The 25,192-nt window shown below is 41.4% G+C and overlaps 2 protein-coding genes across 7 annotated transcripts in view; both read right to left on the reverse strand.

Annotated features, from left to right (window-relative positions):
* Positions 1 to 24,802, reverse strand: part of QRICH1 (glutamine rich 1) — a 52,180-nt gene extending 27,378 nt beyond the window's left edge. The window contains exons 1-3 of one of the 6 annotated variants that reach the window (XM_032868008.1): positions 24,653 to 24,799; positions 23,141 to 23,200; positions 12,149 to 12,478 (exon numbers count right to left, since the gene is read on the reverse strand). In XM_032868008.1, the coding sequence (XP_032723899.1) occupies positions 12,149 to 12,457 (309 nt within the window). In that variant the 5' untranslated portion in view covers positions 12,458 to 12,478; positions 23,141 to 23,200; positions 24,653 to 24,799. Of the gene's footprint in view, positions 1 to 12,148; positions 12,479 to 21,019; positions 21,156 to 22,941; positions 23,012 to 23,140; positions 23,201 to 23,927; positions 24,277 to 24,652 lie in introns of those variants that run through there. The other 5 variants (XM_032868009.1, XM_032868007.1, XM_032868012.1 and 2 more) reach the window with 5 other exon arrangements.
* Positions 16,944 to 17,551, reverse strand: LOC116873856 (ubiquitin-conjugating enzyme E2 N-like). The gene has a single exon (XM_032868016.1). The coding sequence runs from the start codon at positions 17,484 to 17,486 to the stop codon at positions 17,028 to 17,030; it is 459 nt and encodes a 152-aa protein (XP_032723907.1). The 5' UTR covers positions 17,487 to 17,551; the 3' UTR covers positions 16,944 to 17,027.
* Positions 24,803 to 25,192: the final 390 nt, after the last annotated feature.

Below are 25,192 nucleotides of genomic sequence, written 5' to 3' on the forward strand. Positions count from 1 at the left end.
AAGATTTTATTTATTTATTTGACAGACAGAAATCAGAGGCAGAGAGAGAGGAAGGGAAGCAGGCTCCCTGCCAAGCAGAGAGCCCGATGCGGGGCTCGATCCCAGAACCCTGGGATCATGACCTGAGCCGAAGGCAGAGGCTTTAACGCACTGAGCCACCCAGGCGCCCCTCATAAACAACTTTTTAAAATCACTTTATTTCCACAGGATAGAGTAAACAATTCTTCCCTCACATTCCTCTGAAGCTGTGCTGGTCCAATATCCTCTACATGTAGTTGGCCATCACCTGTAATGTTCAAACTATAGCGTGCTACAAGTTCAAAACATAACCAGATTTCAAGGATTTGTACCAAAAAGGGGGAAAATAGTTTTTAATATTATACTGATTACAGGTTGAAGTATTAGATTAGATTAAATAAAATGTGATTAAAAAATCAATTTTACCTTTCTTTTGTCCCCTTTAAAAAACAGTACTAGGAAACTCATGTAGCTCACGTTCCATTTCATGTTCTGAGTCTCACTGAGGAGGGATGGTTGAGGACAGTGCTCAACGTGGTAGAAGAATACCCCACTAGGTAAGGAATCACACACACAGGAACCTACCTGCACCTTTTAACAACTAGTCTAGCAAAAATTTAGGGACCCTGGTAGAATTCCTATTCAACTAACACTCTTCTGAAAATGGTAAAGTCTCTACTCACGTATTAATTTACCAAACTCTTATACGAATGAACTTAGAAATACAGTAAGGGAAGAGATTTAAATTTGAGTAAAAGGCTGGACATGAAGGGCCAGGAAAAGGAGCAATACGTGGTTCACCAATCCAAAGTGATGATCAGGATCCAAATCAGCCCACAATGTGCCAGTGAGGGAGTAGCTGACTGCAGTCCCGTTTTTGGCTGCACACCCATGTTTGCAGAATACATCATAAAATGAGTGCTGCCTCTCTAAGGCAGAAGCCAGACTCATTCTCCGAACCTCTCCTGCAGCTAGTGCGGGCATGTGACCAAAGCTTCCCAAATTAGACACACTGCATAAAATTTGGACTCAAAAGGGAGCAACATGAGGCAGCAAGAACCACAACCTCCATTTTCTGGTGAGAGTGGAGGAATATGGCAGAAATGGAGCAGGATGGCATAGATCCCAATGAGACTGTGGTAGAGCAAGGACCTGTGCCCAGGGGTGTGGCAGAAAAGTCTCTGCCAGAGCAGGCCAGCAATGTGACCTGAGTCCTGTGCCTGGCTGCAGTTTCCAAGACCCATTCTCCAGCCCTCCCACAAATTCCTTGAGCTAACTACTATCCTTTAGTCATTTTTTTTCTGAATAAAAAAGGGGGATGAGGGGGAATGTCTAATATTTGTAACTAAAAATCAATACCCAGATGGATACAGAAAATATCATACCAAGCTAAAAACCTTAAAATAGCATTTACTCTGGGAGAGGAGGATGTTCGGGGAAGTTACTAGAGATCTGAATTGCATCTGTTAAGTTTATGTACTGAAAGAAAAAAAAAGAATGGGGCGCCTGAGTAGCTCAGTTGGTTAAGCATCTGACTCTTGATCTTAGTTCAGGTCTTGATTTCATGGTCTTGAGTTCAAGCCCCATGTTGGGCTCCATGTTGGGTGTGGAGACTACCTACTTAAAAAAAAGAAAAAAAGGAAAAAAGGAAAAAAACGGATAAAAATGGCACTACCAACAGTGTGGGAATAAATGTTTGGGTACTTTTTAAATATTTGAAAAGCAACTGAGGCCCAAGGTAGGAATGGCACTAATGAGAAGAGGAAGAAGAAAACAACAGCAGCTATTATTTATTTATTAAAGGATTACTATGTGCCAGGGAATGTGTTTAGGACTTAATATTTTATATAACCCTCAAAGTAACTGCAACATAAATTCTTTTATTTTTATGATGTAGATAAGGAAATGGACTCTGTGGTTAAATCACTTGCTTAAGATGACGTATCTAAAGTTGCAGAGACAGACCAGATCCTGTTTGTCTCGGAGCCAAGTCTGGCTTTTGATTAACTCTTTGTCATTCTCGGTAATTCCACACTATGATGAGGGGTTACGAACCATCCAGCACGGAGGGGACGTATAACAGCAAGAAAAAGAGGAAGAGGGACAAGAGGTGAAATGACAAATGAAGAGTTGCAAAAGGAGCAAGTGATGAGAGGTCCCCTTCCCCAAAGTACCCTTCACTTAGTGCAGCCAGACTGACCAACCAGCCCTGTGTGAAGCCCCAGTTCCTGCTCTGTAAAAGGGCAGAGGAACAAGCAATTTCATGGATGCGAAATGAAACCCAAACCCTGGGATTCACTATCAGAAGGCCTTCTTTCAGGGCGCCTGGGTGGCTCAGTGGGTTAAGCCTCTGCCTTTGGCTCGGGTCATGATCTCAGGGTCCTGGGATCCAGCCCCGTGTCAGGCTCTCTGCTCGGGAGGGAGCCTGCTTCCTTCTCTGGCTCTGCCTCCCTCTCTGCCTACTTGTGATATCTCTCTCTCTCTCTCTGTCAAATAAATAAAATCTTAAAAAAAAAAAAAAAGAAAGAAAAAAGAAGGCCTTCTTTCTAGCACATGCATCTAACTCACTGTGGATGCTTTAGGAAGCACCCAACTCAAGAGGGTTCTTAAAAGAGAAGTTCCAAATGAATCCCCTTTATCCAGCTCAGGCTAACCGACCAGGAACAGAAAACCTGGACCTTTCCTAGTACTATACACACTATCAAGGCATTTATATGACAGCTTTTGTTTTTGTCCTTAGAACTTGCCTCCTTATCTTACCTAGATGAATGATACTGTGGTATAATAAAAAAATATGTATTTTATTCTCTCTGGCTCCTGGCCAGAGCTCCTAAAACCTTTATAATTTTGTAAGTGATAATAAAAATGCTAGATCCATCTTGTGTTCTACTGACGCAACTCTTGGTGGGCTCCTCGATGGAGGCTGGTCACCAGAAAGACCAAGCCATGATCAGAAGCTTGATACTTTCAGCCCCACACTACATTCTCTGGAGAAGAAAGAAGGGCTAGAAATTGAGATACTAATGGATTGTACCTATGGGATGTAGCCTCCATAAAAATCCCAGAAGTATGGGGTTCAGGGAACTGATTTGTTGGTAAACATGCCAGGAATGTAGTGCACCCCAATTCCATAAGGACAGAGGCTCCTACATATCTTTATCTGGCTATTCATTTGTATCTTCTATCATATCATTTATTACATAATATACCAGCAAATGTGTTTCCCTGAGTTCTGTGAGTTGTTCAAATTATGAAACCTAAGGAGGGGTAGTAAGAACCCCAACTGATAGCTAGTCAATCAGAAGTACAGATGATATCCTAGGACTTGATTGGTATATGAGCTGGAGGGCAGTCTTGTAGGACGGATCCCTTAACCTGTGGGACCTGACACTAACTCCAAGTAGACAGTGTCAACTGAATTGTAGGACAGCTAGCTGATGTCAGAGCACTGGTCAATGTGGGGAAAAAACCCCACACATTTGGTGGTCTGAAGTGTGACTGTGTTAGTAGTAGAGAGTAAAGGAACACAGTACGGCTTATTCAGATGGGTACTTCTGTGATTAACCTTTAACATGTACCTTTGTCTCCCACCAATTCACTAAAACTGTTCTAAGGGTGTAATTACTGTGTCAAAACCAAAAATGTCTGTGCTGCTTCTAGGCTGGACGGATGAGGAAGTCTGACAGAGGAAACTCTCTAAGGTGGTTATTAACACATAGTTTTTAAAAAGCAATCTAATTTTGCCATAATTAAAAAAAAAAAGCAATTTAGAAAACAGCCTAGGTTCTCAAGACAGTATATTGTTCTGAAATTTTAAATAACATTAATACAGACATAATTTTTAATTCTTATTAAAAGGGTTAGATTGAGGGGTGCTTGGGTGGCTCAGCTGGTTAAGCAACTGCCTTCAGCTCAGGTCATGGTCCTGGAGTCCCGGGATTGAGTCTGGCATCAGGGTTCCTGCTCAGCAAGGAGTCTGCTTCTCCCTCTACCCACAACCCCCCCCTCCCATGCTCTCTCTTCTTATTCTCTTTCAAATAAATAAAATCTTAAGAAAAAAAGGGGGGGTTAGGTTGAGACACTGAGACACAATACAGCTGACTCTTTAACAACTTGGGTTGAACTGCATGGGTCCACTCATATGCAGGTTTTTTCTGATAGACGCAGCAGAGTACTGAATATGTATTTTCTTGGGGTACCTAGGTAGCTCAGTTGGTTAAACGTCCAACTCGAGTCATCATCTCATGGATCATGACACTGAGCCCGGCCCTACATCAGGCTCTGTGGACTCTGCTTGAGATTCTCTGCCTCTGCCCCGCCCCTCACATGCACACGCATACTCTCTCTCAAATAAAATCTTTAAAAAAGGAAAATGTATTTTTTCTTCCTTATGATTTAATATTTTCTTTCATCTAGATTATGAGAACACAGTATACAATACATGTAACATACAAAGTATTTGTTAATTGACTGCTAATGTTGTCAGTAAGACTTCCAGTCAACAGTAGGCCATTAAGTTTTTGGGGAGTCAAAAATTACACGAAGAGGGACGATGGTGGCTTAGTCGGTTAAGTGGCTGCCCTTAGCTCAGGTCATGATCCCAGGGTCCTGGAATCAAGTCCTGCATCAGGCTCCCTGCTGAACAGGGAGCCTGCTTCTCCCTTTGCCTGCAGCAAACCCCACTTGTGCACTCTCTCTCTCTCTGACAAATAAATAAAAATCTTTTAAAAAATTACACGAAGATTTGCAACTGTGCAGGGAGCCAACACCCCTAACCCCACATTGTTCAAGAGTCAACTATACCATGGGGCAAAGAGTCTTTTAGCCATGTGAATTGAGGGGCGCCTGGGTGGCTCAGTGGGTTAAGCCTCTGCCTTCGGCTTGGGTCATGATCTCAGGGTTCTGGGATCGAGTCCCGCATCGGGCTTTCTGCTTGGCAGGGAGCCTGCTTCCTCCTCTCTCTCTCTCTCTGCTTGCCTCTCTGCCTACTTGTGATCTCTCTCTGTCAAATAAATAAAATCTTTAAAACAAACAAACAAACAAACATGTGAATTGAGAAGGCAGGTCTGTTTACACGTATATGACAGTACATACATGTCACCCCTCTAGCCTCATCCAGTCATTCAATGCAATCTAGTTAGCCCCACCTTTTTGCCCTTTTTTTAAAGTACACTCCACACCTAGTGTGAAGCCCAACATGGGGCTTGAACTCATGACCCTGAGTTCAAGACCTGAGCTGAAATCAAGAGTCAGGCATTTAACTAACTGAGCTACCTAGGCGCCCCAGTCTTTCTGCCATTTTTTAAAAATAAGCAGGCTCTCACCACAGGGCTTTCTGATGTGGAATGCTCTTTCCTCAGATAACCACCAAGGTTCATCTGCCAACACTTTGGTCTTAATGTTAAGAGCACACTGGGGCTTATCCTGATCCCCTCACCTGCTTTTGTTTCACTCCTCTGCATTCATCACTCTATGGTAAGATTTTTCTTATGTAACCATCTCTCTCCTTCCGGGTATAATGTTATACTCCACAAATCAGGGAGCTTTCGGTCTAGCATCTAGAGCAAAGGGCTTTATCCATAGAGACATAAGATGTCTGGGAAAGGGAAAAAAAAATTAAGAATCATTGTCCTGGGACATCTGGGTGGCTCAATCGTTAAGCATCTGCCTTTACCTCAGGTGAAGATCCCAGGGTTCTGGGATCAAGCCCTGCATCAGGCTCCCTGCTCAGTGGGCGGCCTGCTTCTCCCTCTCCCACTTCCTGCTTGGATTCCCTCTCGTGGCCTCTTTCTTTCTCAAATAAATAAAATCTTAAAACAAAAACATTGCCCTATACCTACAAGTTCAAAGCAAAATATTCCCAAACAGCACTTTTCTTTCATTGCAAAATTAGTTTTTTGTTTTTTTTTTAAGATTTATTTATTTTTAGAGAAAGAGCACATGAGCTTAGCACATACTAACCAGGGAGCCCAATGCAGAGCTTGATCCCACAAACCAGAGACAACAACCTGAGCCGAAACCAAGAGTCAGATGCTCACCTGGCTGAGTCATTCAGGCGCCCCTTGTGTTTACTTAAAAATTCAAGCCCACTCAATATCATCAAAACCATCTATGAAAAACCCACAGCAAATATCATTCTCAATGGAGAAAAACAGAGCTTTTCCGCTAAGGTCAGGAACATGGCAGGGATGTCCGTTATCACCACTGCTATTCAACATAGTACTAGAAGTCCTAACCTCAGCCATCAGACAACAAAAAGAAATTAAGAAATCCAAATTGGTAAAGAAGTCAAACTATCACTCTCTGCAGATGATATGATACTTTATGTGGAAAACCCAAAAGACTCAACTCCAAATCTGCTAGAACTTGTACAGGAATTCAGTAAAGTGTCAGGATATAAAATCAATGCACAGAAATCAGTTGCATTTCTATACACCAACAAGACGGAAGAAAGAGAAATTAAGGAGTCGATCCCATTTACAATTGCACCCAAAACCATGATACCTAGGAAAAAACCTAACCAAAGAGGAAAAGAATCTGTACTCAGAAAACTATAAAGTACACATGAAAGAAATCGAGTAAGACACAAAGAAATGAAAAAACATTCCATGCTCATGGATTGGAAGGACAAATATTGTTAAAATGTTTATTCTACCTAAAGCAATCTATACATTTAATGCAATCACTATCAAAATACCATCAATTTTTTTCAAGGAAATGGAACAAATAATCCTAAAATTTATATGGAACCAGAAAAGACCTCAAATAGCTAGCGGAATGTTGAAAAAGAAAGCCAAAGTTGGTGGCATCATAATTCTAGACTTCAAGCTCTATTACAAAGCTGTCATCATCAAGACAGTATGGTACTGGCACAAAAACAGACACATAGATCAATGGAACAGAATAGAAAGCCCAGAAATAGACCCTCAACTCTATGGTCAACTAATCTTCGACAAAGCAGAAAAGAATGTCCAATGGAAAAAAGACAGTCTCTTCAACAAATGGTGTTGGGAAAATGGGAGAGTCACATGCAGAAGAATGAAACTGGACCATTTCCTTACACCACACACAAAAATAGACTCAAAATGGATGAAGGACCTCAATGTGAGAAAGGAATCCATCAAAATCCTTGAGGAGAACACAGGCAGCAACCTCTTCCACCTCAGCTGCAGCAACTTCTTCCTAGAAACATCACCAAAGGCAAGGGAAGCAAGGGCAAAAATGAACTACTGGGACTTCATCAAGATCAAAAGCTTTTGCACAACAAAGGAAACCGTCAACAAAACCAAAAGACAACTGACAGAATGGGAGAAGATACTTGCAAACGACACATCAGATAAAGGGCTAGTATCCAAAATCTATGAAGAACTTACCAAACTCAACACCCAAAGAACAAATAATCCAATCAAGAAATGGGCAGAGGACATGAACAGACATTTCTGCAAAGACATCCAGATGGCCAACAGACACATGTGAAAGTGCTCTATATCACTCGGCATCAGGGAAATACAAAAAATAAAAATCAAAACCACAATGAGATACCACCTCACACCAGTAAGAATGGCTAAAATTAACAAGTCAGGAAACGACAGATGGTGAGGATGCGGAGAAAGGGGAACCCTCCTACACTGTTGGTGGGAATGCAAGCTGGAGTGACCACTCTGGAAAGCAGCATGGAGGTTCCTCAAAAAGTTGAAAGTAGAGCTACCCTATAACCCAGCAATCACACTACTGGGTATTTACCCTAAAAACACAAATGTAGTGATCCAAAGGGGCACATGTACCCAAATGTTTATTTATAGCAGCAATAACCACAATAGCCAAACTATGGAAAGAACCTAGATGTCCATCAACAGATGAATGGATAAAGAAGATGTGGTCCACATATACAATGGAATACTATGCATCCATCAAAAGAAATGAAATCTTGTCATTTGCAATGACGTGGATGGAACTAGAGGGTATCATGCTGAGCAAAGTGAGTCAATCAGAGAAAAGACAATTATCATATGATCTCCCTGATATGTAGAATTTGAGAGGCAATGTGGGGGGTTTGCTGGGTAGGGAAGGAAAAAATGAGATAAGATGGGATTGGGAGGGAGACAAACCATAAGAGACTCTTAATCTCACAAAACAAACAGGATTACTGGGGCTGGGGAGGTAGGGAGAGGGTGGCTGGGTTATGGACATTGGGGAGGAGGGTATGTGCTATGGTGAGTGCTGGAAGTGTATAAATCTAGCTATTCACAGACCTGTACCCCTGGGGCTAATAATACATTATATGTTAATAAAAAATTTTTAAAAAAGATAAATTAAAAAAAAAATTCAAGCCCAGCATGGAGCCCAGTTAAAAATAAATAAACAAATAGGGACGCCTGGGTGGCTCAGTTGGTTAAGCAGCTGCCTTCGGCTCAGGTCATGGTCCCGGCGTCCTGGGATCGAGTCCCACATCGGGCGTCTTGCTTGGCGGGGAGCCTGCTTCTCCCTCTGCCTCTGCCTGCCACTCTGTCTGCCTGTGCTCGCTCTAGCTCCTCTCTCTCTGACAAATAAATATATAAAATCTTTTAATAAATAAATAAATAAAAATTGAGCTCTTCTCCTTAGCACCCCACTCCCAAGCCCAATTACTGTTTTGAACTTTACTACTACATTCTGCATGTTAAAAAAGTGATACTAAACTGGTTTTGACCCTCAGCAATCTGCTATACATCCTACCTTATCAAAACATGTAGATCTACCTCGTTCTTCTGGCTACATAGGACAATACACTACAATTGTACCAGTGCCATTATTTGCCATTTCCCTTACTGAGCGACTTGTTTCTAGTGTTACTACTATAATGTGTGCAGCAGTGAATATCCCCATATACATATATACCTGTGAACACAAATGCAAGGTCAAAGGTATGCACACTTAAGCATTTGATAAGTATTGCCAAAACCACTTCCAAGAAGTTACACTAATTTTTTTTTTGCATTGTTTAAAAAACGATTTATTCATTTGAGAGAAAGAGTGAGCAATGGAGAGAGCAAAAGCAGCAGAGGGAGAGGGAGAAGCAGCCTCCCCCCTGAGTAGGGAGCCAGATGCAGGGCTCAATTCCAGGACCCTAGGATCATGATCTACGCCTAAGGCAGACGCTTAACTGACTGAGTTACACTAGTTTATCCTCTCCATACCCTTGTTGTCCTGGATAAAATCTTTATAAATGTTTTCCTATCTAATAAATGAAATATATTTCACTTTCAAAATTTATACCTCCATAATTACCAGGAGTATGAAACATCTTCTGATATGCATATGATCACATGTATTTCTTCTTTCACAAACTACTATATCCTTTGTTCATTTTTTTACTAGGTTATTTTTTCTACTTTCTCGAAGTTCTTTGTGTATCAGCAGCACTATGCAGAAGCACAGGCTCCAGTCAGAGCAGCTTGGGTGCAAACAGTATCTGCTAATACAGGACTTACCTCCCCTATGCCTCATGTGCTATTTTTAATTTAAAAAATTATCCTTTTAAACTAAGTATAGATAGACCAATAAGAGACCAAGAAACCAACATGTGTGTATAGTAACTCCGGGTTTTTTTTCTTTTAAGTGGGCATGGAGCTGGGTGTTCAAGCTGAGCTTAAACTCACAACCCCGAGATCAAGATCTGACCTGAAATCAAGAGTTGGACACTTAACCAACTCAGCCACCCAGGCACCCCTGCATAATAATTTTATAACTGCAAGGCATATATTTGAGTCTGATGTCACTCAGAAAAAATTTTTTTTTCAAAATCTTATATAAAGTTGTATTTTCAGTCTTATTTTTATTAATACTGTCTAGCTTGTGATTTTGGTAACTTTAGATTAACAGTATCAATTTTTGTAAGTAACAATATCAATTTAATCTTTATTTAAATTAAATCTACAAAGCCAGAAAAATTTTAGAAAATTTTAGAAAAATTAAATCCCTCTGGCTTAAGCCAGTTATTAATGAAAATAGATTTGCCCTAAGAGTTTTTTGCTTTGGGCGCCTGGGTGGCTCAGTCAGTTAAGTGACTGCCTTCGGCTCAGGTCATGATCCTGGAGTCCTGGGATCGAGTCCAACATTGGGCTCCCTGCTTGACAGGGAGTCTGCTTCTCCTGCTGACCTCCCTCCTCTCTTGCTCTCTCTCTCTCATTCTCTCTCTCTCTCAAATAATAAATAAAAATCTTAAAAAAAAAAAGTTTTTTAATTTTTTAAGATTTTATTTATTTGACAGACCAATCACAAGTAGGCAGAGAGGCAGGCAGAGAGAGAGGAGGGTAAGCAGGCTCCCCGCTGAGCAGAAGGCCGGATGTGGGGGCTCGATCCCAGGACCCTGAGATCAAGATCCGAATGGAAGGCAGAGGCTTAACCCACTGAGCCACCCAGGCGCCCCTTTGTTTTTATTTTAAAGGGAGAGAGAGAGCGCTCAAGTGGTGAGAGCGGCAGAGAGACAGAAAGAGATCTTAAGCAAGCTCCATGCTCAGTGCTTGTATCTCATGGATTTATTATTATATTTTTGTTCCTTCTTTTAGTTACAGGGGTTTTAAGGAAAGAAGATGATGTCAACAGGTGACCTCAATTCGCCATCTTAAACATAAAGTCTTAGACAACATTTTAGACTCAAATCCCAAGCCATTTTTTTCCCTTTTATTTTTTTAAAGTGAGCTCTACACCCAGCATGGGCTTGAACTCAAGACCCCAAGATCAAGAGTCACATCGCATGCTCTACAGACTAGTCAGACGCCCATATCCCAAACCATTTTAACCTTATGAAAAATGAAGTCCACGGTGTAAGTAACAGCAGAATAATTTCTTGAACCAAAAAATCAGTCTACCTTTCCTATATACCTCCTTCCTTACAAAGAGTGGAAAAAACAGGGGTGCCTGGGTGGCTTAGTCGTTAAGGGTCTGCTTTCAGCTCAGGTCATGATCCCAGGGTTCTGGGATCAAACCCCGCACCCAACTCCTTGCTCAGCAGGAGGCCAGAGGCTCCCTCTCCCTCTGCCTGCAGCTCCCCCTGCTTGTGCACACTCTCTCTCTGTTGAATAAATAAATAAAATCTTAAAATACAAGAAAAACAAAACAAAAAAAAAAAACCCAGAAAAAAAAAAAAAAAAAACGGAAACGAAAAAACAATACTGCATTCCTCCACGTGCCAGATGTTTTGTTTATTATCTCATTCAGTATCACTAAATAGTATTATCCCTATTTAACAGATGAAAAATCTAGGGCTAAAAAGATTTAAATCATGTCAACAAATAGAGGAGGTCAAGCCAGACTTAAACCCAGGAATGCAACTCCAGGGCCCAGATCCTTCCAATATACCTGCCTGCATTCCTAAGGAGCAAAGAGGCCACAGTCTTTCTATCTCATCAAACATACCTCTCTACAGTCCTTGCCCCTCCATCAAGTTCTACCCTTTCCAATTTTCTTGGTGTAAAAAACATTGAGGACAAAATGAAATAGAATCACAATAGACAGGGGCAAGAAAGCAGCATCTGTAAATGGAGCATACTGTTAGCCTCAGATGAGGAAGCCCTAAAGAGGCACTTTTACCTTCTCAGCAAATGTATGAAGTTTCTTCTCTTTCTGTAAGCTCATTACAATTAGCATTATTTCCTGAGGATTACAAATAGTAAATGCAGACCTAGAAATCTACAAGGGACCTAAGTCAGGGAACAATAAAACTAAATGAAGATCACTAAAATATATTATATCCTTTTAAAACAACTTCCAAATGTCACGCTTTAAATAATGAGGTAAGATGAACCCCTCCTCTGCTCTTGATCTATTCAGGGTGACACAGATAAAAGAGAACCTTCCGTAACACACAGCTATGTCACATCCAAAGCCAGTCCCAGAAGACCACTAATTCCCATACTTTTCAATTCTCCAAAGCAAATGGCAAGTATTTGCAATCTTTTTAGTTTATGGTAGTTGCAAATACTTTTAGTCTATACTAACTATGAACTTTGTGTTACATGTGTTTTAAAAAACCGTACTCCCCTTAGTAAAAATAACCTTGGACAGTTGTGATGTGATGTTCCTACTAACCAAAACCCAGATGGCAAATAAAATCTATTAAACAGGATGCACGTCAACATCTCCCTTTTACCTGAACCTGCTGTGGCTGTTGAACCTGAATCTGCTGTTCTTGTTGGGTTTGTGGCTGAACACTGGTGGTGACTGGACAGGCAAGTTCAAGCAAAGACCCAGCCACTTCGGTGCTGTCTGTGTAAATGCAGTTCCCACCCTGTTGGTACACCATGGTAGTGGTAGCTGTCTGCTGGAACTCCTGAAGGGCTTCCGGCCCTTTAGAGGCTAGTGAGTCCAGAAATTCCTTCATCCTGTGTTGCGGGACAGACCGCGCCTTCACTCGGATGTACTCTTCAAAGGAAATGGTGTTTTCCAGGGAATTATTCATATTGCAGAGTCCTTAGGGTTCCTAGAAATAAAATAAATGGTCAGAAGTCAAAATTATGCTATTGTTTTCATATTCTGAAATGCAGAGCAATCATGCTTGCATCAGAGTGGAATATTCAGGGTAGCTGTGTACATCTAGAATCCAAAATAGAGTTATTATACCACCTTATTCTTTTTTTAGTTAACAGCATCTAGAAATTGTTTCCATAAACATTTCTTAAATCAAACTATCACAGTGAAAACAAAAAACAAAGGCATGCGTCATAGTACTGGATCAAACAGGCTGAAAACACACTCTCCACCCAGCTCTAGGCCAATGCCATCTTCTCTGCAGAGCCAAGCACTGGACAACAAAAGTCACATGCAAAATTACTCTGTGACCATCACAGAGAGGACAACCAAGGAAGTTAGGAGCAGGGATTCCTACTAACATGTTCAATTTCTGCGGCCAACGATGTCCTAGAGTGAAGAATACATATGCCATCTAGCTGTAGCAAGACCCTAGAGAAGGGGAGTATATACTTATATTTCAGCTGACACCAGAAACACCAAAAATCCTTTTGCTGTATATTGCTCACATTCTTTTACAGCACAGCTTACTGGTCAAAAGCACGGATTTTGGAGCCAGCCTGCCAGGGTCCAAATCCCAGCTTGATCTCTCCTTAGCTCTGAAACCCTGGACAAGTTATTTAACCTTAGTTTGTATATAAAATGGGGACAAACAGTATCTACCACAGAACTGACAAAAAGATTAAACACACTTCACAAGTAAAGTACTTCGAAGAAAATCCAACATAGATAGCACCATATAAGTACTAGCTGGTATTATTAAAATTAGCTAGGGGGGGAGCTGAATAGCGCTTTAAATTGCTAGGTCACTACTAAGATTCAGAGATCAATTTGTCACATTCTTCATTGGGGTATTTACCCTAAGAATGAATCTGCAAGGGTAGATAGTAATTTTCAATTACCTGGGGGACAACCACACAATCTATCTATGGACTGCTAAGGGCCCTACCACTGCTACTTTCATACTGTTCCCTCCTCTCTGGATCAGAACCACCTCCAGAACAAAAGCAGCAGCAGGACAGGAGGGTCACACTGACGATGTCAACCTTTTTGCCAAAAAGGGCTCTCTGTCAATTGCAAATGAAAAAGTGATTTGTTCCCCTGGGCCATCAAGGAAAGGCTAGAAGGGCATCAAGGCTAGAAATGCCAGCCTCTTTCACTGCCCAGGTGTTCTGCCTTATGTTACAGATAAAAGGCATATGGGTAATCATCTCATCCCTTTCACTTGACTCTAACTCCTGGCAGACAAGACTGTGTCCCAATACTCTCTGGCTGACACACAGTAGGCACATATATGTATACATATACATGTATGTTGCATTTGCAATTGAATGTAGAAAGGATTATGGCTCTTTGTCCCTGTAACATCTCTAACTTACAATCATAAATGTTACCCTTTTTCTTGGTAAATAGTTAGTATATATCTTGGGAAAAGAACCTACGTATCTGGGACAAGTGTTAGACCAAAGAAAACATGTAATTCTTACTGCTACTAAGTTATTAACACTGGCAACATTTCTGTGGGACACTAAATATACTACACGAATTATATTTGGGTGCTTTCAAAGAGAAGAGACCCAACAGTAATTCTTTTAATGATGCATATAATATATTCTAAATATACTTTTCCATAAATAAACAATAACACACACACACACACACACACACACACACACACTCAAGAACAACACATATACCTTGTCCTGCCTAAAGTCAAATCCTAGGCCACTACTCTCTGGAGAGCCTCTATTTCTCAGGAAACTCCAAGCACAATAAAGTGCAGAGAACAGCAAGTGCAGGTCAGGTGAGGGAAAGGTTAAAGCCTTTGCTGACAGCCTCTAATCTGAAATTTAACTCGTTTGTCCCTTTCTCACTTCTCTTCTGACCATCTCCCTTGCTCAGTTCTCTCTTCTCTCTGCTACAGCTGCATTCAGATATCTTCTTTTCTCAGAGTTGAAAATTAGGAGGTCTTTCGAAGTCTATGAGACTTCAAATTTCAGCTCTCAGTGATGTCATGGCACAAATGAGAAGACCACCACAAAGGACAAGCACCTCATCCTTTTCTTACCTATTCAGAGAAGGACATTCCAGTGTAGGTGACCCACAAACACTCACCACACTGGTACAGAACGTGTCAAACCTCCCCTCTGATAAGAACATCATGACTGGAGTTTCCTTCTGAAGAAGGCAGCTCTCATAATATAGACCCAACAACATTACAAAATTCCCAGCATGTGACTCTAAATACCTAATCACACTTACCCTTCTAGCTCAAAAAGGGACAAAGGAGAGATATATGAACAGAAATTAACTGTTTCTATGCTATGCTATTACGTATTTCAGTAGTCTACCTCCATCATAAAAGAATGGCAGAGGTCAACTGAAACTTCCATTTCCCCAAATTTATTTTCTTCAACAATTAGCTGCATTCCCATAAAATAGTGAGAGACTGCTTGAATTCTGAAGACTGTCTGTACTGGAGTCATTGCTACTATGTCAAAGCAATTTTTTTTTTTTTAAAGACTTTATTTATTTGACAGAGATCACAAGTAGGCTGAGAGGCAGGCAGACGGGGGGCGGGGCGGGGGGGGGGGGGACGCAGGCTCCCCGCTGAGCAGAGAGCCCGACTCGGGGGCTCGATCCCAGGACTTGGATCATGACCTGGGCCAAAGGCAGAGGCTTAACCCACTGAGCCACCCAGGCACCCCTCAAAGCAATTTTTTTAAAAGTATGGAGAATCATATAGCAAAACCTTTTTTTGTCTCAAATCTGGGGGAAAATAAATACAAATGAACATAAATACCCCCAAAAGTTATAAGTAAGTTTACAGAATCAGAAAACCTTCATACAAGCACTGTTTGGTAAAGGCAGGTCCTAAATCTTCCTAGTGACTTATTTCCCTTCATTCCAAATTTCAGTAATCAGGAGGCTTAAGACTCATATGAAGTCTGATATTAAATATAAAGGAGAACTGCACCAAATTCTTTTTCTAGAAACAAGTTTTCAGGGTAGAATTACATCTAGTTTTCTGGTTTGTTTTGCTGGTTTGGGGGGGAAGTAAAAGTAACACATTTATTTTTTAAGAAAAAATATTCAAATAGTACAGAAAAATAATTTAAAAATACCCCACATTCTGTTATACATTCTCAACAGCACTTAATATTAATGTCTGATTTTTCATTAACAGAGCACGGTAGGTGCCATATTCAGGGTTTAACTTACTTTTCTTTGATGACTAATGAAGTTGAATACCTTTTTTTTTTTTTGAAGATTTTACTTCTTTATTTGACAGAAAGAGACACAGTGAGAGAAGGAACACAAGCAGGGGGAAGTGGGAAGTGGGAGAGGGAGAAGCAGGCTTCTTGCTGAGCAAGGAGCTCAAAGCAGGACTGGATACCAGGATTCCAGGATCATGACCTGAGCTGAAGGTAGCCCCTTAAGGACTGAGCCACCCTGGCACCCAAAGTTGTGTCTATTGATAATTTTGAAATCCTGTTCTTTAAAATGTCATTTTAAGTCTTTTACCAATTTATAAAGTTTTCTGCATTTTGCTACTTGATTTGTAAAAGTTCTCTGTGTATCTTATAAAAGGACACTATATCAAATATATGTGCATTCATCTGTCTTTTAATGTGTCATTTAATGCAAAGCAACTGTTTTTTAATTGTATGTATTTAACGGGTACAATTTGTAAGTTGATATAACTATGCATTAAGAAATAATCACCACAATCAAGCTAACAAACATGTTAACTGCCTTTAAAAAAAAAACCCACAAAATAATATGTAAGTATGCTTTCTTGATCTACCAATTTTTTTTTTTAGAATAACAAAAAATATTTTACTAAAACATAAGATTTACAGAAGTTTCCAGACAAGCCATACAAAATGGTCACAAGCTTTTTCTTGAAGGAAGGATTCTACACTTGACAGCAAAGTCACAATGTTATTAGTGAGGGCTGTGATGTTTGTTTAATGTTCCCATTTTGGTTCAAACAATCAAGCTTGTCCATCTACAGTGTCTAAATAAAGTTAGACTTGGCTAGAGAGCATATTCTAAAGAACTGGTTAGCTGCTTTTAACCAATGCAATTAGATCACCATAAAAAGGGGGAAAGGAGCCCATAAAATTAAAATAAAACTACGTCTCCCCCTCAAAAAAGTAATAAAGAAAAACACCCACACCCCTGCAGCTAACCCTGACAACTACCTTCATTCACAGTGCTTAACCATGATGGGGGAAATGAATAAAAGCAGAGAAGGGCCGCTGCTTTTATACATTTCACAACAATCCAGATGGTACTTCTAGCCTCTGCTCATGCTTTACAACAGTGAATCAGGACAAGAAATAGATTTGCTAATGTGCATTTAATCACCAAAGGACTGAAGATGTCTGGGTTTTATTCTGTAATGTTTCTAAGACTGTGTCCATTAAATGCAAACAAAAAGGAAGAAGTCTTGGCAGAACAGGATAAGTGATGCACACTTGATGATCAGATCGATTTTAAATATTATTCATGGCATATAGCCTAGTCCATGCTCTAGCTGTTTCTATGGCTTGGGCCTCGTTGGTCTTCCACTGCTCTGCTACATCGTTTGCTAACGGATCATCCGGATTGGGAGCACTTAACAAAGCCTGGATCGATAGCAGAACTGTGCGGATCTGCAGTGCTGGGGACCACTTATCTTTCAAAATATCTAAACATATTCTTCCCAACTTGTCTACATTAGGATGATAAATTTTGGTTATGAAACGTACTTTAGGGGCTGCCATCGGGTATTCTTCTGGTAGGAATAGTTCAAGCTTAAAAGTCCCTCCCTCAAAGGGGGAATCCTGAGGGCCAGCAATGACCACATGAAAATAACGAGCGTTGCTCTCATCTGGTTCTGCTTTAATGCCAGGAACTGGTTCTGCCAGCAAACGCTGAGTTTCCTTGATAATCCTGCGGGGCAGCCCGGCCATCTTGTCAGATCCCGAGTTCGGCCTTCGGTCTCCACTCTGGCTCCGCTCGCCTCACGCACGAGTGGAAGTCCTTGATCTACCAATTTTAAACACTGATCTGTCCTTCAGGAAAGGTAAGTTAGGGCATTTAAATTATCTTCCTCTCACTAACCCCTGCCAATCACATTTTTATTTTTGCCATGATCAATTTCATAGCTTTAAATCTGTATTTGTAGGCTTATTAATTTCAGAGTATCTCCAGACTTTGCACTATATAAGATAGGGAAATTAAAGTCTTGTGTCCTCTATTTTTGACAAGCATTTAGTGAGGGGAGTATAACTCTAATAAATCAATAGCTTACTTTTAGAATACAGCATTTCATACCGAATTAAACTTAGGACATTATTTTTTTTTAAATCAAGGTTCCAAAGATGATAACCATTCTGCTCCAAGCAAATCCTGTATTTCTAGAATACCATGTTAAGATAAATCACTACAAGAAACCCTAGTCCGACTATAAATTTATTCCAAAAAGCAAAAATAAGATGGATATTCAGTTCTCAGAAAGAATGGAATAAGGAGTACCTGGGTGGTTCAGTCAGTTAAGTGTTCAACTCTTTTTTTTTTTTTTTAAAGATTTCACCCATTTATTTGACAGAGATCTCAAGTAGGCAGAAAGGCAGGCAAAGAGAGAGGGGCAAGCAGGCTCCCTGCCAGGTGTGGAGAGCCTGATGCTGGGCTGGATCCCAGGACCCTGAGCCCAAGATAGACACTTAACCCACTGAGCCACCCAGGTGCTCCAAGTGTCCAACTCTTGATCTCAGCTCAGGTCATGATCTCAGGGTCGTGAGTTCACCCTGGTGTTGGACCCCACACTGGGCGTGGAGCCCACTCAATAAATTAATTAAATTAAAATTAAAAAAGAAAGAATGGAATAAAAGCTTGGAAATGCATCTGCTATAAAGTCTCAAAGTTCATTCAAGATTTCATTAAAATAAAACAGGGGCACCTGGATGGCTCAGTCATTAAGCGTCTGCCTTCAGCTCAGATCATGATCCCAGTCTCCTGGGATTGAGCCCCGCATGGGACTCCCTGCTCAATGGGGAGCCTGCTTCTACCTCTCCAGCTCCCCTGAGCCTGTGTTCCCTCTCTAGGTATCTCTGTCATAAATAAATAAAACCTTTAAAAAACAAAACAAAACACCAATAGCCTGAAGTAGGAAAAGTGCTATAAAACTTAGAAAATGTTGATAAAGGCTCCTCAACAGATATTCTATTCTTCTGTATCCTTGTGAAAATACATGAAACATTCTATGATAAAAACACCTTTTGTATTTTAAACAGTTTAGACTACAAAATATAAAAACACTTTGCTGTGCTCCAAGTTTAGAGCTGACTGTAGTCAGGGGAGCTTCAAGCAGAAGCCAGGGCTTCCCGATTCCCATTGTTTTTTTCTTTCACTAGGCCCCTAGGAGGTTCTTCACCGATTCTGTCTGTACAAGTCCACAAAATCCTTTGAGAACCAATGAATCAGAGGAAGCTAAAAATATTAACCAATAATGACTTCAATGGAGAACTTAAAAAGTTTTTTAAGATTTTATTTTGAAGTGGTGCCTGGGTGGCTCAGAGGGTTAAGCTTCCACCTTCGGCTCAGGTCATGATCCCAGGGTCCTGGGATCAAGCCCCACATCAGGCTCTCTGCTCAGCAGAGAGCCAGCTTCCTCACCTCTCTGCCAGCTTGTGATCGCTCTCTGTCAAATAAATAAATGAAATCTTAAAAAAAAAAAAAAATTTATTTTTAAGAAATCCCTACACCTAATGTGGGGCTCAAACTCACAACCCATGGATCAAGAACTACATGCTTTACTGACTGAGTCAGCCAGGCACCCCCTGGAGAACTTAAAAATTTAATGGAAAAGGCCAATTTGAAAGAACATTCCAATCTGTCCATTTATACAGACTAAAACACACATGGCTTCATTTCTTGTCTTTTTAACCTGCTCACTTGGTATTATCTACCAGACTGACACATCCCAATAACGAAAGCACACTAAGTCAGCATTTGACCTGACACAAAAGTGCTGCTCAGAAGGGGGTGGGCAAAGGGAAGGTTTCAGAAATGTATTCAAATATTTTAGACTAGTCAGTGAGTAAAAAAAAACAGAAAAATTAAGCAAATTCTCAATAGTGGTGACCACGGTTTCTTCCTGTTTTTGTGATCAGAAAAAGCCCTCGCTACCATAAAATCAGGTCATTATTCAGCTACAATTTTTTAACTTAACAGCGTAATTTTTTAATACAATGCTTTGACTAATTTAAAATTTATTTTGTATAATGTGAGGTAAAAGTCTAATTTTATTTTTTCCAAAGAGCAAAAGACTTGTCCCTGTATCGTTTACTGAATTACTGAAATTCCTTTGTTCAATGACTTGAAATGCCACTGTTATCATATACCAAATTCATATAAAGAAAGTCCGCTCCTAAGCATTTACTGAGTGTTCTACAGATCTACTAACACAGTAGCCAAAAAAAAAAAGATGTTAATATCTGGAAGATTCCTTGTCCTCTCAATAGCTTATTTAAATTTAACAAAGAAATAAATTATGTGTGAAAAGGGAACTAATACAATTGTATTTATATATCCCAATATTGTTTATATAACTAAAGAAAAAAAACGCAAAAAAACCTGCTAACAGTAGTTCTGCCTTGGTGGTAGATTCCGAGGACTTAAATTTCTTCCTGTTTAATACTCTCCTATATTTTCCACAATTTGTATTAAATCAAAAAGATAATTAAAAATTAATCTTTTTACACACCGATTACACCACAGTAACACACAAACGATTCTGGCTGATCGTAGCATGATTTTTCCCTCAAAATCTAAAACTCTTATTAAAGACAAAAATCATCAAGCACCAGAGCTTGCATAATAATGAAGACTGTTAACTTCTTCAAGATGCTACTCACAAGGCTGCACAAGGGTGAGCCCTGGTAATGGAGAAATGGAAAAACTCTCTACAACCCCCCAAAGAAGCAAGATTCTTAATTAGCTCCAGGTCAAAGACTTGGTGAGCAAAAGTAAATTAAATGATTAATTAAAATACTTCAGAAAAACATGCAGCTGGAGGGATAGTTGAATACTCCCAATTTCTGGGAGTCAAAAAGCAGAGTGAGGAAAATACTTTGGGGCTCATTGGGATAGGGCAGTCTGTAAACAAGCATTTGCTTCTGAATACTCTTAAGCATAGCTGCTTTGCAAAACAATAAACAGAAAACCCCACACCAACAGACCTAGAAAATTTTCACTTATATACACACCTATCAATCACTAGTATTTCCCCAGTATCTTCTACTGGAGCTTAGCACAGTGTCTGACAGATTTAGACCTCAATGTATGAAGTTATCATTACTTTTATTATTTTATAACTAGAACACAAGAAGGTATGATGGACAAAGGTTATTCTAAAGGAATAATCTATTATATTTTCATAGATCTCTTTGCCAATTTCTTTCTTTTTTCTATTTAGGTACTAAAGGAAGACTTAAATACTCACCAGAATCATCCTATCTTGGGTCTCCTCAAATTTCTGATACCTCTTCCCAGTTTCCCATGCAGTTCCACAAAGCAGGTCTTGAATATAAAATGGACTAAGAGAAGAAACTCTGAGCTGCCTCAGAACCCTGCCTCTTCTTGTTTACCCAGTCCTGTTATTGGGCCCCTCTCACAGTTCACATCTACTGTGTGTAGATGGCTCCTTACAGCTCTGTTTAAGTCCGTTTGAAGAACATATTCACATTAAGAAAGAAATCAACTTCTATTTTAAGGAGCTGCAGTCACATCTGTCCTAATTAACATAAAGAATCATTTCAAAGAAGCAAATTGGGAGATAAACTTCTATTCTTAAGGATACTAAACCTATACATGGTTTGGGATAAGTATTATCCCACTGGGTCATTTATCTGCCCCACACCTTTACCAGAGGAATGCCTGATTTAGGGGCATTTTTGCCATGTTTCTATTTTTGGACAACACACTTTCAACCAGGAACTTAAATTCACATTCCCACCAAAGACTGATGGACTGTAAACTGGCACACCATTTGTATCAACTAGTAAAGCTGAATTCTATCCCCAGGTGTGTATCACACACATATACAGAAAGGTAATTATATAAGAATGGTCAAAGTAGTATTGTTAGTAACAGCCCCAAACTGGAAGGAATCTAGATGTCTAGCAATAATAGAAGGGATGAGTAAATTATGGTACAGTCATACAGTTGAATACTATAAAGAAACTGGAATGAATGAACTACAGTCACACACAATGGGGATGAATTTAGCAATGCTTAAAGAAGGAAGATATAAAATACAGTATGATCCCATGTACATAAAACTCAAAAGCAAACGAAACTATGTTGTTGAGAAATATGAAGGTGATAAAAGTAAAAAGAAAAAGAACATGATTGTCACAGAAGTCAGAATGATAATTATCTCTAGCAGTTGAGAAGCTATGACTAGGAATGGACCCCTGAAGGGTGCAGGGGTGCTGGCACTGTTCTACTTCTTGAAGAGGTCGTAAACCAGTGGTTCATCTTATAATTTTTCATTAAATTTTATACAGATCACCTGAATTTACAGGTATTTAAAAAAAAAATAAAAAAGCTTTCTGACACAGCCAACCAGCTCTACCTAAAATTTTGCTCTAGCCTCAAGTGTGACACCAAAGGTTCATTCTTTCCCCCTTTTCAGCAAAGCAAGAGGTTAATCTATCCCTTGTTCATGCAGCCACAATCAGAAATCACAATCCTGGAGAGGACTTAAAACATCTGGAACAAAATGCAGGGCAACTAAATACAAAGTAACAGAAAAGAATAGGTGCTCATATAACACCTCATTCTGAGATGGAGAAATAAAAGACCATTACAGACAAAGAATGGCCATTTCAAAAGTAGACAAGCAAGAAGCATGACACATAGAGTTCAAACCACAACTGATTAAAAGACAGCATGCAAACTTTAAGGAAAAGATTCCTGATTCTGAAGCTGTCATAATGCAAGACAGTCATACCTAGAGCCCCTGACTTTGGTCACCTTTTGGGAGCAATTAAAATTTTAAGAAATCTGAACCCCTATTTGATCTATTTGAAATGGCAACAACATAAGCTGGAAAGGGGATGTGTAAAGCAAAGGTTTATGAAAAGGTACACAAACTATTCATCACAGAGGGCTGAAAGTAGGAGATCCTCTAATAGATAAATCTAAATTAATGAACTTACAAAAATATTATCTACAAACACCAATTTAAACAGACCTCAAACTTAACAGTTAAAAACAAAGATATCCTGGAAAAGGCAGGCCTAAAAGGTATATCAAAATTTTAAGTCTACCTCAAACTTTACTACTTTTCTTTGCACCATTTAAGGTCCTTAGAAAAGCTGGGCACCCTCATGCTAAAACCTGAAAGTTGCATTAACTTACATTTCAAGGGAAGAAAAGTGTTCAAGCAGCAAACTGTGGCTGGATTCAAAGATGCAGTTCTCCCACATCTTCAATTTCCCAGCACTTAGTAGTTTCTGTCAGACAGCACCCAGAGTAATTGGCAGGATTTGTAATGTTTCAATACTACTAGGAAAAAGACTGCACACATATTTTCAGCATATGAATGATTTTAACTCACCAGTCACCATGTTGCATGTATTTCTGCTGCTTGTCCTGAGTTCTTAAGACTTGTAACATTCTGAAGAAGATAGAACAAAGAAGTCCTTTCCATCCTCAGCCTCTTTTTAAATTTTAACTTTGTTCTTAAAATACAGTATGTTAAAAGAATTACCCACATCATTATTAAGTTTGGTAGCTAATTTTACTTCCTCTTAGCTTCTTTTTCTTTCAACTTAATTAAGCAAGACTGTAAAACAGATGTCTTGTCTTAGAAAAAAGTGCGTTATTTCTCTAGGACAAACCTAGAACTCCCCTAATACCATATCAACAACAAAAAAGTCGATAACGATTGAAATTCTACATCAAAAGTGACTTCTGCAGTGATATATGAACAGATTTTAGAAATTTCTGTTGGGGAATTTTGTAATTATAAAAGAAGGCAGAGCACAGGTTTCTCAGGTTGTTTAATTTTGTTCTGGTCAACTTTTTGGCTGAGAGATAGCGGGCCTTCCTTAGTCTAACAGAATACAAGCAAGCCCCTCCCACCCACACAGAAGAAAAGGCTGCATTTAAGGATCTGAAGTGGAATTTTAAAGCTCGGGTAATTTCACGACCACAGAAGAGGATCCCCTTCCGAAGCGCACAGAGGTGACGCGTAGGAACTGCGCTTATGGAAGAATTACTTTGCAATGACAAGAAAGCAGGTACCGCTGAAGAGCCTTCCAGGATTAACCTTCCCTCTCCAGCACAAAGCACAAGAACAAGGTGAGGAAACTCGAGGGGGCTCGCTGCCCTCACAGACCTACAAAGCTCAGTTTCAGAAACAGGGCAGCACCCTCCCCGCACATTAGCCTCAAGTCACTGCATTCTTCGAGAAGAACGAGCAATCTCGCCCGCCTCGCGGAAGAGCGGATCCTTAAGTCAGACGGTAAAGCCGGTCGGTTTCTCCCCAGGCCTAGGCCACGGCAGTCCGGGGACGTCACCAGAGCAGGAAGGGCCCAACCCACAACCTTCCTCACACTGCGAGCCTCCCGCCAGCTCGCCGCCGCTCCACGCAGCAGAGGTGTCCTGCGCGTCCTCGCGGCGGCAGCGTCGCCACCCAACAGCAGGGCGCGCGCCCCGAAAGCGGGGGTCGCGGGCGGGCGCGCGCCACCGACACCCGCTCTTGCCCAAGGGCCGCAGCACCAGGAGCGGAGATACCCAAACCGGGAACGCGCACGTCGGCGGCCACGCGCGCCAGGAGGGCCGCACAGCGCGCGCGCGCCCGCGCATAAACAGGCCCGGCCGCGCGCGAGAACCAGTGCGCGTTCGCGCGCCGCACCCACCCGAGTCCCCAACCTGCCTCTTCCCACTCCACAAGGGGCGGGGGCGCGCGAGCCCAGGGACATTCTCCTCTCCGGAGCCACCCCGAGGTCTCCTGGGCCCAGCGGCAGCGGCCCGCCCGCCCGCCCCCGCCCGCCGTTGTGTGGGGTGGGCCCGCTGTCTCAGGCCCACAGGTTCGCCACATCTCTGCCCCAGCTGCAGCCCTCACCCGGCGACGTCGTCGTCGCCGCCACCGCCGCCGCCGCCGCTCTACCCGCCGGCCCCGCCGCACCGCTCGGGGCCCCGGTTCCGCCGTCGCCGCTCCAAGACCGACAGGATTTTCCCCTCACAGCTCCCTGGGCGCCATCTTACATTCAACCCTCACAGCCAATGGGTGCCGAATGCCCCTCTCGCGATAACCGAAGCGTCGAATCCCGCGAGAGTTGAGACTGCCTCCTGGCCAGACTTAAAGGGAACGCTTGTGCCGAGGCGAGAGGCCGGGCCTCCGGATGCAGAAACGGCGAGTAGAGCGAGGAGTGTAGGGCGGAGCGGCCCGCCCTCGGACGCCCCTCCATGCTGGGCGGGGCCAGGGCCGCAGACCGGCCTGGAGTAGGAGCCTGGGCAGTTTGGGTCTCAAGCTTGCTCTCTGGACCCACCTTCTGCAGCATGTCTGGGCCTCCTTCAATCGCGCAGCCCCACGTGGGGCGGGGCCCCGTCTCTTGCTTAAGGTAGCCCCCGCAGCCTCTTGACCTAGGCTCTGCGCCCCCGT

The sequence above is a fragment of the Lontra canadensis genome, unplaced genomic scaffold (assembly GCF_010015895.1).
Source record: "Lontra canadensis isolate GAN:19392208 unplaced genomic scaffold, GSC_riverotter_1.0 scaffold35, whole genome shotgun sequence".
In the NCBI taxonomy this organism is placed as follows: Eukaryota; Metazoa; Chordata; class Mammalia; order Carnivora; family Mustelidae; genus Lontra; species Lontra canadensis.

Excerpts from the sequence above, each read along its gene's own strand:
- LOC116873856 (XM_032868016.1), bottom strand. The coding sequence starts at position 17,486 with ATGGCCGGGCTGCCCCGCAGGATTATCAAGGAAACTCAGCGTTTGCTG.